Source organism: Lonchura striata, chromosome 2 (genome assembly GCF_050655825.1).
Source record: "Lonchura striata isolate lonStrDom1 chromosome 2, ASM5065582v1, whole genome shotgun sequence".
Classification (NCBI taxonomy): Eukaryota; Metazoa; Chordata; class Aves; order Passeriformes; family Estrildidae; genus Lonchura; species Lonchura striata.
Window position 1 is genome coordinate 43715325 of NC_140704.1, and position 15481 is coordinate 43730805.

At 41.1% G+C, this 15481-nt stretch overlaps 2 protein-coding genes across 6 annotated transcripts in view; one reads left to right on the forward strand and one right to left on the reverse strand.

The window, feature by feature from the left end:
* DNAJC13 (DnaJ heat shock protein family (Hsp40) member C13) overlaps positions 1-5752 on the forward strand; it is a 57584-nt gene extending 51832 nt beyond the window's left edge. For 3 of the 4 annotated variants that reach the window (XM_021531237.4, XM_077786851.2, XM_085573247.1), the window contains 4 exons: positions 63-203; positions 643-786; positions 1607-1706; positions 4910-5752. In XM_021531237.4, coding sequence (XP_021386912.3) covers positions 63-203; positions 643-786; positions 1607-1706; positions 4910-5007 — 483 coding nt within the window. In that variant the 3' untranslated portion in view covers positions 5008-5752. Of the gene's footprint in view, positions 1-62; positions 204-642; positions 787-1606; positions 1707-3405; positions 3518-4909 lie in introns of all 4 variants that reach the window. The other variant, XR_014953263.1, reaches the window with a different exon arrangement.
* A 932-nt stretch (positions 5753-6684) lies between these two features.
* The window catches only part of ACAD11 (acyl-CoA dehydrogenase family member 11), a 28406-nt gene continuing 19609 nt past the window's right edge, over positions 6685-15481 (reverse strand). For both annotated transcript variants that reach the window (XM_021531239.3, XM_085573258.1), the window contains 7 exons: positions 12405-12471; positions 10806-10891; positions 10543-10614; positions 9844-9998; positions 8009-8125; positions 7484-7593; positions 6685-7034 (listed from right to left, as the gene is read on the reverse strand). In XM_021531239.3, the coding sequence (XP_021386914.3) occupies positions 6920-7034; positions 7484-7593; positions 8009-8125; positions 9844-9998; positions 10543-10614; positions 10806-10891; positions 12405-12471 (722 nt within the window). In that variant the 3' untranslated portion in view covers positions 6685-6919. The remainder of the gene's footprint in view (positions 7035-7483; positions 7594-8008; positions 8126-9843; positions 9999-10542; positions 10615-10805; positions 10892-12404; positions 12472-15481) is intronic.

Sequence of the window (15481 nt, forward strand, 5' to 3'; positions counted from 1 at the left end):
ATCTGCAAGAACCATTAATCTTGGCATAAAATAAAGTCCTCAGGATGTTTATCTCTCTACAGCTTTGTGTTCGAGCGATGGCATCGCTGGAGACCATTGGCCCTCTCATGAATGGAATGAAAAAGAGATCAGATGTAGTTGGGATAGCCTGTGAAACACTGAATCGAATGTTTCAGAAGGAACAAACTGACTTAGTAGCCCAAGTAAGTAGTACATTCTCAGACTGTAAAAATGTGGTATATTTAAACTGTTCAACTTAAATGGCATCTGGGAAGCCTCCTGGACACTTAACTAATGTGTTTTTTTTGCTGGAAAAGTTTTTTTTATCTAAAATGCAAACCTGTTCAAGGATGTTACCCAAGCATTGAAGCTTAATGCACAGGATAGTGTTGTGTCCACTGAGAAAGTGTAGTGTAATGCCAACTAAATCCAACTGAGTTTACATCTAGACAGAGCAGAATTGCTGGGCAGCATCTTTACTTTCTCTTGTTTGTATTCATACAGCTCAGGAAAAATGGGCTCATTTTGGCATTTGTAGTAATAGCTGTTGGCACTTTTGGTTCACACTAATGCTAGTGATATAAAAATTCTGTATGGAACTTCCTGTCCATTTTAAGATAGCTCATTTGGGTATGTTTGCAGGCTTTGAAAGCAGATTTGGTCCCTTATCTTCTGAAGCTGCTTGAAGGTGTTGGTCTTGAGAACCTGGAAAGCCCATCTGCAACAAAAGCTCAGATTGTTAAGACTCTGAAATCCATGTCTCGTAGCCTGCAGTATGGGGAACAGGTGAGTACTCAAAAGTCCTTATCTGGGCTTTGACACTTGGTAGATGTGTACCAAACTCTGAACATCCCTTGTTTAATCTTCTGGCTGTCACGTGCATCATTCCACCTAAAGTGTTAACACACCGCAACTGCCAAATGATTATGGTTTGGAATTTCTTCACCTCTTACTTGTGGAAAAGTCATTGGTTCAATGCATGTGAAGACCACTAATAAAAAAGACAAATCGAAAGTGCAGAAATGTTCTATGAGCTGGTTATCTTTAACTGACAGCTCTTCAGAACTTATGTTATAAAGGTAAATTTCTCTTCTGTTTTCTGAATATATGCATAACTGCAGCAGCTTTATGGATGTATATCTAAGGAAATTTGTCCCAGTAACTGCACTAGTTAGAAAGGCACTTAATGCCTTTCTCTTACCCTTTTGCTGAAAGCTTTCTAAAGGGGAAGAAACTTGGAATAGGTCTTTCTTCAAAGTAGTCCCTATCTTGCTCTATTACAGGAAAAGTCCTATTCTCCCTCAGCTCTCAGTGAGTGGCAAGTGCTGCTTCTAGGGTTGCTTTTCCTTGTCACCCTTTTGGGGAATAAAGGATAAAGTCAAGCTACTGAATACCTTCTTTTGAGCATTGTGTTCAGCTGCACAATTCACATGCAAAAGCAAGTGTCTTTGGAAATGTGCAAAAATTACATACCGCAGCCTGAACTACTGCCGTGTTCTTCAGTATAATCCCTTCAGAATGGTTTGGCAATAGAAAACAGGGGTTTGTTCCCCTAGAACATGACAAATGGCACTTGCTCACTGTGTTACCTCTTCAAATACTGCAGGTAAATGAAATTCTGTCTCGTTCTTCTGTGTGGAGTGCCTTCAAGGATCAGAAACACGACTTGTTCATTTCTGATACACAAACATCAGGATACCTCACAGGTTAGCAACTCTCCTGTTTATGTCCTAGTTATACTGAACTGTTATTTAATTGTCACACTGGACTCTAGAGTTACTGTTTATCCCCAGGATCTAGTGCCATCACATGGTCTGAACATTCAATGCTGTACAAATACAGTAAGTTTTTTTAAACAGTAAACTTCTTTCTAGTTGTGAGTGTATTTCTCTGCATAGTCTTTACTGTCCATACTTAGAATCTGGCACTGGACACTGGCAAGACTTGCAAGTACTCTGTAGTGATAGAGCAGAGATGTAATTAAAACTGATGAATAACAGTAGCTTTCTATGCTTCGTCAGGACCAGTCTACTTCAGTTCTAGAACACCAGTTTGTCTACAGTTGGAGGGATGTGTAAACTGTTTTCAGAATCACTCAGACTGTCTCTATTAGTTGGCTGTGTGAATTAACACAACTTTAGTGCTAGGCAGGTAGCTGTACTGTTGGAAAACTTGGAATACTAAATAGATAGGCGTATGAGGCTATGTTCCAGCCAGAATCAGTGGTCTGCCAGGGTGGCCTTGTGCCTGTACACAGAGCTTGCAGCATATGCTTCACTGCAGCTTCACCCACATTTGGGTGGGTTCGCTGCTGGTGCCACCAAGATTGAAATGGCACCCCAGATGCACCCCAGTCCCACTGGCAGTGAAGAAGAGCATTTTAGCTGTGTGTGCTGTGCACTGTGTGCACAATAAGGTTTAGCTACTGAGGGAACTTTCTTGCAGGGTGCAGACATAATCCCAGATCAGCTATGTCACTGCAAATCAACTCCTGTTCTTCCTTCACTTGAGCAGCACTTGACAGACACAGTATTACAGTCCAAAACAACACTATCACATAAAATATTTTCAGATATAGCAAATAATGACATTTCAGCAAACTATCAAAAGCAACACATGATGCATACTTCTGACTCCTCTGTAGCCATCAGCTGAACAAACACCTGGTCTTTAAAAGCTTTGCCTCACAGGTGAGGTTTTAAAGTCCTTTTTGACAAGCTAGTGTGGACACAGCCACATGCCACATGGAACTTTCTCATCTAACCCAATATAGGAATCCTGGTAAAGCTTTTGAGCATAACTGAACTAATGAGGTATAAATTAGATGGCCAAAGTTTTTCTTGCAAGATACTAGTATGTATTTTGAGAAAATGAAGCAAGAGCCTTTCAAGTCAGTAACTACAACTTCTAGAAGTAGTTGCTTGTATTTTGAGAGTAGGTATTGCAACACTTGATGCATTTTTTTTCACACAGGACTCTGCACTTTAGCTCTGAACAGGAGTTTTCTGCTTTTGTATTGTTTAATGCCAGTTTGACAAAGAACACTGGAACAGATCAGTTTGTACTGAATTTCCTTGCTATTGCATAATCATTATAAATTTAGGAATAGGAAGAAAACCTGACTATTATTGGCCAAGAACTGAAACTATATCAGATGTGGTCAGGCTTGAGACTGGAGGCAATACAGTTTTCCAATTGCCTTAAGGCCTGTGCTGCTTTTAATTGCCTAATGTTTAAGTGCTTGCCAATGTAGAATGAAGGTGCTGTAAAAATGCAAATTGTAGATGGAAACCAAGCTTTATTTTTAACCTCTCTTATCTTGTATTCTGCCTTATGTCTTGCTTCAAATTGCTTTGCCATTTGCACTTCCCTTGAAACTTCCCTTGCTTATTTCTCTTCCCTCAGGTGTCTCTTCTCCTTCCCTTCTAACTGGCAGCAGTCCCCTTCACCTGAGAAGTGGGCTTTAGATCTGCTGTGTCAGGCAGCTTGCTAACTTCTGTGTAGCTCTCTAAAGCAGGTAGATACCACCTCGCAGAACGCACGCTGCGCTCGCTGCATTCCAAGTAACAGATGCATGTCCTAGAGCTGTACAAATGCATGGTCCCAGACTGCCCAACACCGACACACTTGCCTTCCTCGAGCACACAGGAGCACTACACTGACAACTGCTCTGGCTGGTACTTGCTGGTACTACACAGGAATTCAACTTTGGCACCATGTTAGGAATCCTCCATAATGGAAAAGCTTCAGGCAACAGATAACTATGGGGAATTTTTGCACTAGGATGGGTAGCAGCAGGTGTGACACTTGGCAGGTTCCACTGATGGGTTGGCAAAGAGAGGTCCCCTTGTGCAGTCAGAGAGCTTTTTATTGCCAGAGGCACTGCTTGCTTTGCTCTCTACCTTGCAGTAGTAGTGTGGGGCTGTTCACAGGGAGACAAACCATGCTCTGATGTTCTGGCTGAAGTGTGAGAAAGGAGAGTGGGGCAGGAAAGAATAATAAATTTGGGAGAAATCAGTGAGGATGGCTTAAAGGGGAAGAGTACAGGACCCAGCAGAACTTAGTACGTTGAATATTGGCAGTGTAGGCTGGAGGTCTAAGACCAAGTCGATTGCTATATTGGTGCAGGAACGTTTTGTGTGTGATCAGTTTTCTAGTCATTAATATGATAAAAATTACTGTTAAAGCCTAAGTTTTTATTGCATTTATTGAAAGTTTCTATATGACTAAATTTTTAATTCCAGGGAGAGGGACTTTGCCTGCAGGGCAAAATTGATTGCCTCTATCATAATCAACATGGAAACTTAGTAATGGTGTGAGTCCTGCATCTCCAGTATAGAATTTGTGTATCCCAAGAATGCTGTCACTTTATTCCAACTGAAGGCACAAAAGGATGGCTAGACAAGCTTTAGACAGTTCTGCTTCTTCATGGGGCAGTCCATTGGGCTTCCTGGAACTATGCAGCTGGGAAAGACCTTTACAACACTGAAAAGATATACAAGGAGCCGAGTAGTGCAACACATGCCTGAACTCACTTTAATTCCTTGGCAGGGCCTTTCTTTAGCAAAGGAAGGCCATCCCCGCTTTACTGCTGCTTCTGTGATGGGAGGTGAGATGGGTAATGCAGGTGGTTGGGGCTCTTCTTCACTTATTTGGCATTTCAGAATAAAAAACAAAATGAGCAAGCCCAGAAATGGTCCCCATAAGCTATTCCACTAGGTAGACTAAGAAGTCTTAATTTCTAGTGTTCCTAGATTTTCAAGAATTTAAAAAAAAACTCTTAAATGTTCTTGTGTAAGGTGTCTGGTTGACTTAGATGATGTATCTGAATGTTACCAGAGGGAATAAAGCTGTTCAGTCACCCAATAGAAGGAAAAATAATCCCCAGTATTTGTTTTCTTCCCCAAAGGCCCTGGAGTTGCTGGTTACCTTACTGCAGGGACGACATCATCTGTAATGCCCAACGTACCACCCCCGGTAGACAACGAAGTAGGAGATGTCAGCTAAGGACTGGAAATCCTTGTGGAAGAGACAAAGGCAGACTGGCCAGTGATGAGGAACAGCACTTTCCTCCAATACATTGAAGTGAACTTACTGCCTTGCCAGGTGTTTATGACAGTGTTATTCCTTTTTTCTATGACTTTTTTTTCTAGGAAAAGTCAGTGATTCTAACTACCACACTGTAACACAAGAAAGCACTCCGTGGATCAGCTGAAATGGGTACACAAGAATTTTTTTCTTGTTGTACATAAGCACATTTTGTTCCTTTATATTTGTTTACAAGACTGTGAATCAAACTTTCCTAGTTTTTATATTTTATGGATTAGCATGACTGGAGTTGAGCTACAGTCTAGAGGAATTGGGCTAAAATAACTTTGACCTCACCGACCCCACTAAAAGGGCATCCCTTCATTTCTCAGTCTGATGTGATCACTTCCATTGAACATGACCTGAAAAGGTTTGTTCCTGCACCAGTTCACTCATGTCCTTAATCATTAACATTATCTTTTTCCTCAGATCAAACAGCATTAGACATTTGTATGTATAACTGGCTTGACCAAATTGATGAAGCTTCAGCAAAAAAACCTTAAAAAGTTGACATGTTATGTAAGAAATTAGTGTAATTGTGAAATGTTCTATACATTATCCAGTATATAAAAACTTTCTATATTGAGTGTACATTATACAGATCATTCATATGTACATAGAATTTTAAAATAAAGGGAATTAAGAGCCTTGTTAATGAGATAAAGGTGGTATTCTTGTCTAGCTGTTCATTGAAAGTGAGAGAAATGAGGGAGGTCAGAGATCCTAATTGGAACATGGGTAAATATGATCCTGGGCATTCTTGGTTGAAAAGACACTTTGTGCAGGTTTTGACAGCCTAGAGCAGAACTCCTGAACCACATGTAGTAGTATACTGCAGGTGGTTTTGTATTTGAAGTGCATTTCAGCCACTGACCTGCTGACACTCTCAACTTCCTAGAAAACATTCTTGGCAGGAAGCAAGAGGAAACTAAGTTGGATGGAAAGGTAAACAAGAATTACTGCTTTCTCAAAAGAGGTTATAATCTTGGTTTTAAGTATAATGAGGTAAGGAACTTCATGGAATACTTCTAGTTATAGGTACTCTGCTACTGTACCCCCTGAGTAACCACTGCCGCTGTAGCTGGACACCCTTCAGGTGAGCACTTGGCTCTGGGCTCAAGGACAGAACTGGCACAGCCTCATCCTGAAGACTGAGCCAAAGAGAGTGTGTTCTCCCCAGGCTCCAACAGGAAGTAGCTTGGAGGAGGGGGGGTTATTTGTTCATGCAGACAGTAAACCCTTGTGTCCTTAACTTCACTGCCCTTAAGTTACCAGCCCTGTGTAAGTTGAGAAGTGATTATCCTAACTCCAGGCTCCAACATTCCGTGCTGCCCTGAGCCTGGCAGGACTGAGTGTAGTCTCAGTGACAAGGAAGGCAGCTGAGAGCAGAAACTGGGGAGTAGAGAGTTGGACTGCAGCTGAGCTTTGGAAAAGAAAAAGCATGGTACTACCTCAGTGTTTCTCAAGTTAACAAATTTAAAAGTTTAGCCTAGCTTGCAAGAAATTAAATTTTGTGGAACTTCTGACTCAAAACTGCTTTGTCTACAATAAAAGGATGAAATGCTTTGAGATTCAGAACAAAGAAAGCACTTTAAGCCTGTTAGAAAATAGATTTTATTTAGCATTATAAAGAAACCCAGATAAATTATTGCATGGCATTCTACAAATTCTTAAAAGCAAGCCCGTAATTATTAAGTGTATTAAGTGAAAATAGTGAGATAATTGCTTCCAGTTAGAATCAAGTTTTTGTATTCAATTTTACCTTAGAGACCATATTACACTGAAACTTTTCCCTTATCTTCCCTCCATTTAAGAAGGCTTTATGCTGACATTAGATTTTTGCAGTGAGTTTCTTGGACTGATCAAGGAGTTCCCACCTTGCAATTGTTGAGAGATGAACTTCATCGGGCCCATCTGCTAGGCGCAAGGTGCGTATGGACGCGAACCTGTGGGGGAGAGCTGAGTTAGGGCTGCATTCCTGACCTGCCACAGCAGCCACACAGGCTCACACGGGAGCTCTCAGCCCTTTTGACACTCCTTGCTTTGGAAAGTGCTATCACATGGGAGATACTGCAGCAAAATCTTTCTGACAGGATTGAGATGGATGGGCTGGGAATTCAGAAGTTTCGCTTCTCCTCAAGGCCATAAGAGGTAACATTACATTTTAGAAGCACATCCTCTTTACTGCTGACAAGAACTATGTTAGGTTCAGTGCCAGCTTTTACTTTCTGTAAGGCTAATTGCACTAGAAAAACAATTGTTTTAAATTCTATAGCTTAAAGGGACACACACTATTATTTCATGCTGAGGTGAAACACCATGTACTGGTGTTACAAATTGTAACAGAAACGTAAAAGAAATGCTTAGAATCTACAGGAAATCTTCTTTTACTCACATGAATGCCAAAGGAAAATCCTGGGAAACTCCAGCTCCACCACACACTTGAACTGCACAGTCAATCACTTTAAGTACAGCTCGTGGAACAACCACTTTGGTCATGGCTACCTGTAATTAGAAGAACTCACATTATCAGTAATAGTTTCATAAGCAAGTGGAAATATTTACCCAACATTTCTATTGAATATTGGTATCTCTTAGTACATTCCTTCCTCTTGGGGTTGGATGAGAGCTCTGCTGTTCCCGTTCCCAGGGTATGGTAAAACTGTTTCCAGTCACTCAAAACTATATTACTATGTTGAGACAAGCAAGCAATGCTTGAACAGATTCATCTGTTTCCAGCCGAGATCACTCACCAATCTTCTGACAATTAAAAGCATATCTTAAGGCTGTTTTCAACATGGAGTTATTCTCTACACTTAGAATAATAATATTTAACAATATGTTTTACCTTGTCTTTTAACCAGCTAAATGCACAGGCATCGCATCCACTAAGTCCTAGCTATCAAAAAATAACATTTACCTCTCTCCTTGCTCTTCTGTTGCCCAACATGTCGATCTTGCGGGCTGTATGTAGTGTGAGCAGGCGAGCCTGTTCTATGCTAAGACGGCATTCGGCAATCCAGTGGGCAACAACTTCCTGCAGAGCCCAAAGCCAACATCAGGACATCAGTTAATGCCTCTGAGCACACATGGAACTGCCCCTCTTCCTCAGCATGAGCACATTCAGTCAACCTACAGCCACTCATGTGCAAATTAAAGCATATCTAATATCAGGCACAATAAAACATTAGACTAACAGAAATATTAAAGATAGAGCAATTCTTCTCCTGCCAGGAAACAAGGAAAAGGGAAAACTTGTGGATTCTGGCATGTGATTAGACCCTACTGTGTGCTGGCCATTTTCCTGAAGCTCATCCATAGCTGCTTTTTCCCTCCCTGCTTTCCTTTACCCCTTACCGTCCCTCACAGCCTTCTTGCCATATAATAAACCCCAGTATACAGAAATAGGGGGGTGAAAGGGGAGAGGAATTCCTTGTTCTGCTTAAACTGGTGGTGTGTGGTGCGTGACACATAGAAGCAAACAGCTGCAGGGTGGTGCCTGTTGCCTCTGATGGTAAATTAGATAAATTCTCTGTATCCAAAATAAAGTTATGATCTTGGCAGCCCTGCTCTTCTTGGCTAATTCCCCCCTGCAGCCAACATACCACAGGAGAAACAAATGTGTGATGCTTGTCAGTGCAAAAGCTGTTTGGAGCCTGAGCCAGCCTCAGGGACACAATTCTAGGGCTGGTTTTGTAGGACACACAAGCAAATGTGCAACACTTGCTGCAGTGCAGTCTGGAAGCCCACCTTGGCTGGTGCCAGCAAAGGTGATCTGAACCTGGGTGGGGTGTTGAGTTCTTCTCAGTTAACAGCTCCTGGGGTCATAAATGATGGCCTGGGTGGGGACAGGCACACTGGTACTCAAGGAAGCCACCAGCCTCACCTTGTTACCCATCCTCACTGTGAAGAACCTGCATGGGCTTGGCAGCTGCCTCCAGGTCAGGCCTGTGGCTTCATCAAACATCACTGTTACTTCAACAAGCTTCTGCGAGCCAGAGTGTGGCTCATGCACCTCTTACTCATTCTAGGTTATGTTGGTGAAAGGAAGTTGGGAAATTACATGGCTGGAAATATAGATATGTAAAATTGCTCCCTCTGGATTTGCACAAACAATTCAATACAATCTGTGCCAGGATACTGATTCAGTTTGTTCTTTCCATTGCTTTTACTAGTTTTTTTCAATAAAGGCATCCTAGCTGTTGGGTGAGATTAAGGAATGTTTGAAATGTGACAGGCCAGCTAGCAAACTCTGATGGTTCTTATATAAAACACACTGTCATATTTTTTATTATTTATCAAGCTCTTGCTCATGAAACAGTATGTCAATCCTGAGCAAGGTAAGAGCAAGGATCTCCAATCTGCCCTTGATGTGGTCTGTACTTTCAAAAGCAACTATAAATATTTAATCAAAGTAAAATTTTATTTGAAAATTAGACCCCTCAGTGTCTCCCGTGATTGTGAATGGAGACAGCCAGGTGACAGAATGGACACACAAAAATGGTGAATTCAGATAGTAACTACAGAAACACAAACTACATGCCTGAAGAAATACCTGTCCAAATCGATCAGGAAAAGCCTTGCATTATGGTTTGTTTCTTTTTTCCCTTTGCCACCCCAAATTTTATGAATAGGAATTCAAGATTAGGGCACAGCTGCTGCCCTGCCCATTATTTGCCCACACAAGGCTGTGTGGGCAAAACAAGGGTCAGCGTGTGGAGTGTGTGAACAGAGCCAAAGAGGGACGGTGCTTACGTGCTGATAGAGTTTCTTGCCGAAGGTCTCGCGCTGGGCCGCGCGCTGGCACAGGATCTCCAGAGCGGCCTCGGCCGCACCGAGGGACCGCATGCAGTGATGGATCCGGCCTGGCCCCAGCCGGCCCTGGGCTATCTCAAACCCCCTGCCCTCTCCTGGTTGGAAAGAAAAACAGGCGCTGCAGACTCTGTGATTCCCTCTTGAAAGGGTCCAAGACCCAAGCAGAACTGGTCCCATAGCAAAATAAAAGAACTAGAGGAGAAATAGAAGAAATCAATATCTACACTAAGTGAGAGAAATAGAGCAGAGTTCTCCCTGCAGGGGATCACAGTGCTTGCTTGCTTGTTACTTCTTTTTCAGTTCTGCCACGTATGGACCATGGAGTGCATCAGGACATTCTTTCTAAAAGTCTGTTAAGTCTACAAGACCTGCTTTTGGGGGAAGAACAGCACACACAGACTTTGCTTTGCTCTACTTCAGGGCAATGATACTTGTGTGACAGCCAAAGCTGCCCTGCCTCCTTCTACTCTAAATAAGGGACATTCAAGCAACAGGTAGGCTGCCAAAAGGAAGAGTGGGCTCTCTCAACTGACCTGAGATGTTTAAAATAACTTAAGGTGATTCATAACACAAACCACTGTCTCATAAAGCTTGGTTCATTGTTGTATGTATTAAAAATTAATCAGTGCTGAAACTCACCCAGTATTATATTGGAGACAGGTACTCGCACGTCATTGAAGTGTATCTCAAAATGTCCTCCATGGATCTCATCTACAAAGATAGAAAACACAACAGCAGGGTAAAATGAAGGAGGATAAAAATACAGGCCTCCAGTTCCTAGCCCTCCTTCTATAGATCCATTTTTACTGATTTATTTCATACACAATATTTATTAGTATAACTGCAGCTTCTGACCTGCTAAAAAATTAATACATGTATAGCTGATAAATATGATCACCTACCCATGTAGCCAAACACTGAGAGAGGTCTTATCAGCTTCAGCCCTGGGGTGTCCATGGGAACAATAATCATACTGTGCTGATTGTACCTGATCAAGACAAAAAGCACAGTTAAATCTGAGCCTCCCTTTTGTCTGCCCCTTCTGGTTTTTTTTATTTTCCATCCTCAATTTAGGACTTGCATAAAGCCAGTGCTGAGATTTACCTGTACCACCTGCACCATCCTGCCCACACAGTTTGGCTTCTTGACCCACCAGTCAACAAGTGTATTAGTATGTATTAGTGGCACCTAATGCACCATGACTGAGAAACTCCTGCTGCTGTCACTTCTGTGTACACAGTTCTGTATCACCCAGTCAGTTCCTCCCCCTCTACCTTTCTGTTTTGTTCTCAAAACCAGTTTATCAGAATCTTGGCTTGCCTAGAGTTTAGGAAAGAGAAATCCGTCCCCATGTTTACATTCCTTCAAAACATTTAAGGTCAGCTTTTAGTCACACAGAACTGGAGGTGATGCCCCAGGTCTCTGAATTTAGTCTCCAGTTCTAGCAAGTGGAGTGTCACATAATCCCCCCCATTAACTTCTCTTCAGCTTCTAAGAGCTCAACATATGCCACTGTCTGTACAAATTTCCAGGCAAACCTTCCTGGGTGCTGTGTGCAAGTTACCAATTGCTTCTTGGTGGAACCTAGCCAAACCTAAAAACTTCAGATTATCCATGGGATTTGGGCTAAAATCCCTCTTAGATATAAATGTCACAATTCTTTTGCATTACAAGCTGTGTGATGTTAATAGCACCAGGCATGTAGCATTTTATTCATTACTTGTATAAATTTTTGCAAAGCTTGCAATTCTAATCTAGTAACAAATTGAACGTGTTTTTGTCAAAGAAGAAGAGGTAAAGCTTATATTTACACATATAGAAATAAAATGAGTAGGTCTGATTTAAGATGTGCAATGCTCTCTGCTTACACAGCTTCACCTTACCAATTCCCCATGTTTCAGATTTAACTTTCTGTATCTACAGATAACTTTGTGGAAAACTTAATCAGTAACTTCAGGTCTCTGATGTGCCACTTGTACCCATTCTGCTCAGGGAAGCGCTGAAATTTTTGGTTTTATTATTTAAGCATTATTATTTATTATTTCATTCTTCCTGGTGTTAATTGTTTTATACACTACACTTAAAAAATTTATGTAAGCCAGAGTTGTTGGTTGTTGATGCAGACTAAACAACTGATGCAGACTAAAATCCATGTGACCAAGATAAAGCAAGTGAAGCCCCCAAAATATCCTGATCCAATTCATCACACAGCTGCAGAAATACTGGTGCATTGCTGGTGCAATGGAGAGAGGTGGGAAGCATGCCAATGAAAGATGGTAACAGTGGAAAGGTTTGGAGGACTCAGTCAACAGATTCTGACAGCAAAACAGGAACTCAGGCTACAACAGAGAAGTGCTGAGGTTTAAAACATCCCTCTAATTTAGGAGCACATCCAACTGGTCAAGGCAATTAATGGCATTTCACTTTATAAAATTTTTGCAAGCAGTGACTTCTCCAGGGAACAAGTTTTTGGAAATTCTGAATCTCCTAGGAATTCCTACCTGGATGCTGATGAGTTTTTGGTTTTGCCCATTACAATTGCCACTTTGCAATTCGGGTTTCCAGCACCTTAAAAAAAGTGGCAAACACAAAAACTGTTTTTAGCATAAAATCTCAATGTCAAATCAAATGAAGTTTCATAAGAAGAAACCCTACTCCCTTCCTTTTGTGAGGCAGAAAATGCAATCTACCCCTGTGTTTATCTTCTGAATATCACACTGAAAGAAAATACATATTAATACTTAACATGTAAAAGGGATCTGACTTGTGGGAAGGGGAACATGAAAAGCTAAACATCCAAACCCTCCAGGTTCATCACCTATTCCTGTGAAAAGGGAACAAGAAGGTACTTGAAATGGAATCTGATTACTTCAGTCTCCATTACAGCTGAGCAAATAAGTGTGATACAACAGCACATCTATCAAGGTGACATGCTGCCATTTCAAAAGTAAAATTTTCAAAAAACTTCTTCAACTTATAAAGACTGGAGGGTCTATGTGGGAATGAAACACCAATCACACTTTAATTATGCAGAGAAAGCTATCAAATGGTTACTATGATAACTTTGCTACTACTTCAGCAGAGCTTCTCTGGAATGCAGAATTTCTCCCTCTTTACAAAAATGATTTTAGATTTCACTTTGAAGAAAGATCTGAGTGAAAATTGTTACCTGAAAATAGCCTGCTAGCACTTCAAGCCATTCATAACATTACTTAAGATGTTTCTTCTTATGGACATATTTATTAAGCCTTTGTAGCATAAAGACAGCACTTTAATGTACTAGTTCTGAAGAAGATTCTACCATTGATTAAAATAACATTTCTATGATCTTTAATCCTCCCTGTCTTTTTCTTTAAATGTTTCTTAGTACCAAATCATGCTGTCATTCCTTTCAAAGCCTCCCACAAACAATAAAGCTAGGGAAAATACCTTATGGATATAGCAATCAGTAATTTTTTAGTGCAGATGACAAGCTTTGTAGAGATTCAGTTCAAGGCTTGATCTGTAGCAGCTTATCTGATGTTAGAAGCAAATACAACTTTATGACTTTGCTGGCAGCTGTTCTTACAAGGCTTGGGAGACTCTGGACAATACAACCACCTGGCTTTGAGCTGAGCCACTTCCTCCTACAGCCAACTGTGATGGGAAGTGGGAGAGAGATGTATTTAATTGTGATGAACACTGTCTGTTTGGAGGGCCAGACTGCCAGATGTTTACTTTCCTCTTTTGCAATATGGTATTCAGCCACTGTCTCCAGAGGGGGCTTACAGAGTGGCCCATGAGCTATACAATGCCAACAAGCTAAAAATCCCAGTGAAAAGCTTTGGGCAGGGGCATAAATCAACTTGGGGGAAAAAAAAAACCACCAAAACAAACTGGATCCCAAACAATTGGCTCACTTGGGCAACTGCAACAAGCAGCTGATCAACCCCAAATGACCTCAACATATTCTTTGCCAGGTACTATCTTGCACAGGGAAATGTCACCCCTGCACAAGGGGTATTTGACTCTTCTCCTTTTCCATGGAAGGTAAAGAATTGCACAACTGCTATTTTCTTAAATAGACCTATGTTCAAGTGAGGTTTACAACAAAATATATTTTAACTTTCTGGAAACTCCTGAAAAACTGTTTTGTAAACAATCCTCAATCTCTGCTTCAAAACAAAGAGCAAACTTAACCATGTTGTATGAAAAAAAAACCCCAAAACACTCACAAAACCTCAGAAGAAGCCTTCATGTTGAACTCAGCAAGGAATTCACTGAGAGCTGGACATCTGGTTAGATGTTCTAAATCATTTGTACACATTTCTGGAAGGCAAATGAATACCTCCATCTTATATGTGCTTGTTCCAATCTAAGCACAGATTCCTGGCCCTTCTACTCCTTAGAGTCTAAAGTCCTGAAAAACTAAAATAAACTTTATGTCACTTCAACCCATAAAAGACAGAAAAAAGTTCTGGTGTAATGCAAGACTCTGAAAAGCTCCAGTGCTTTGGATGGAATGCAAACAGCCTGAATGGAATAAACATCCCTTTTGTAAATGACATTTTCACATCACTTACAGAATTCAAAGATATTGCTGGAGGATGGAGAGGAAGAGTCAGAGAAGCCTATTATTTTGGTAGGAGTTAGAAGTAGTTTTAGAAAGAAAACGCAAGATTGAAGAAACACTAGATAATTCAGAAGGTCAGTTTTAATCATATTCCCATATTGATGAGCTTTCAATAAAGTTTTCAATGTATATGACTGCACAAACCAAAACTTTTAGACCATAATGCCACTACACTGGTAAACATCTTCAGTTTAACTAACTTCTTATACTTTTGAACTCTTCATAGCAATCCCTCACATAGTGAGGCAAATATAGTATTTTAAAATATGCTTAGTGTTGATCACAATCCCATTAGAAGCCTAATCTTTGCTATCAGAGGTATAACATGCTTAAGTTTACTGATATTCACACAATCAACTTATACAGGTTCTTTCTGGTGGAGAGACTACTAAATGTGGCCACCTTTGAGTACCACCTGTACTTGAGGAATCTGCCATAAAGTCTGCTCTCAGAAGTCAGCAGCACTTTAATTCTTACAATGTATTTATTTTTCACTGTTCAGCCTTCAATTTCTAGTCTAAGATGACTAAGGCCAGACAAACTACTGCCTGAATGCTGAATACCTGTGATTTTTGCTACATTAGCTGCTGTACCCCTCAGCCCAGCCGGTTACTTCTCTCTGCTAAAGGTCAGGGGTCTGTGGTGGCTTACAGACCTTCCAAGACTGGCACTGACAAACACATGTTCTGGACTCCTCTACAAGAAGAAACTGGTCTTGTAGGACCAACACCCTTAGTAGGGTAGATGGCAGCGTGGTAATGATTGTTGGAATGTGGGAGTCTCTTGATGGAGAAAAGGGACACACACAGGCACATCCCACCAAGAGCCCACAGTCATTTCTACCCACTAGCATATTGTATTCCAAAGTTTTATCTCAACGTTCTCCAGATAACAGTGCAGGCAGCTGGTTCATGGAGAGCAAAGACTAAGCTGTAGCTGCAAGCAAACACGCAATGCTGGGGCTGT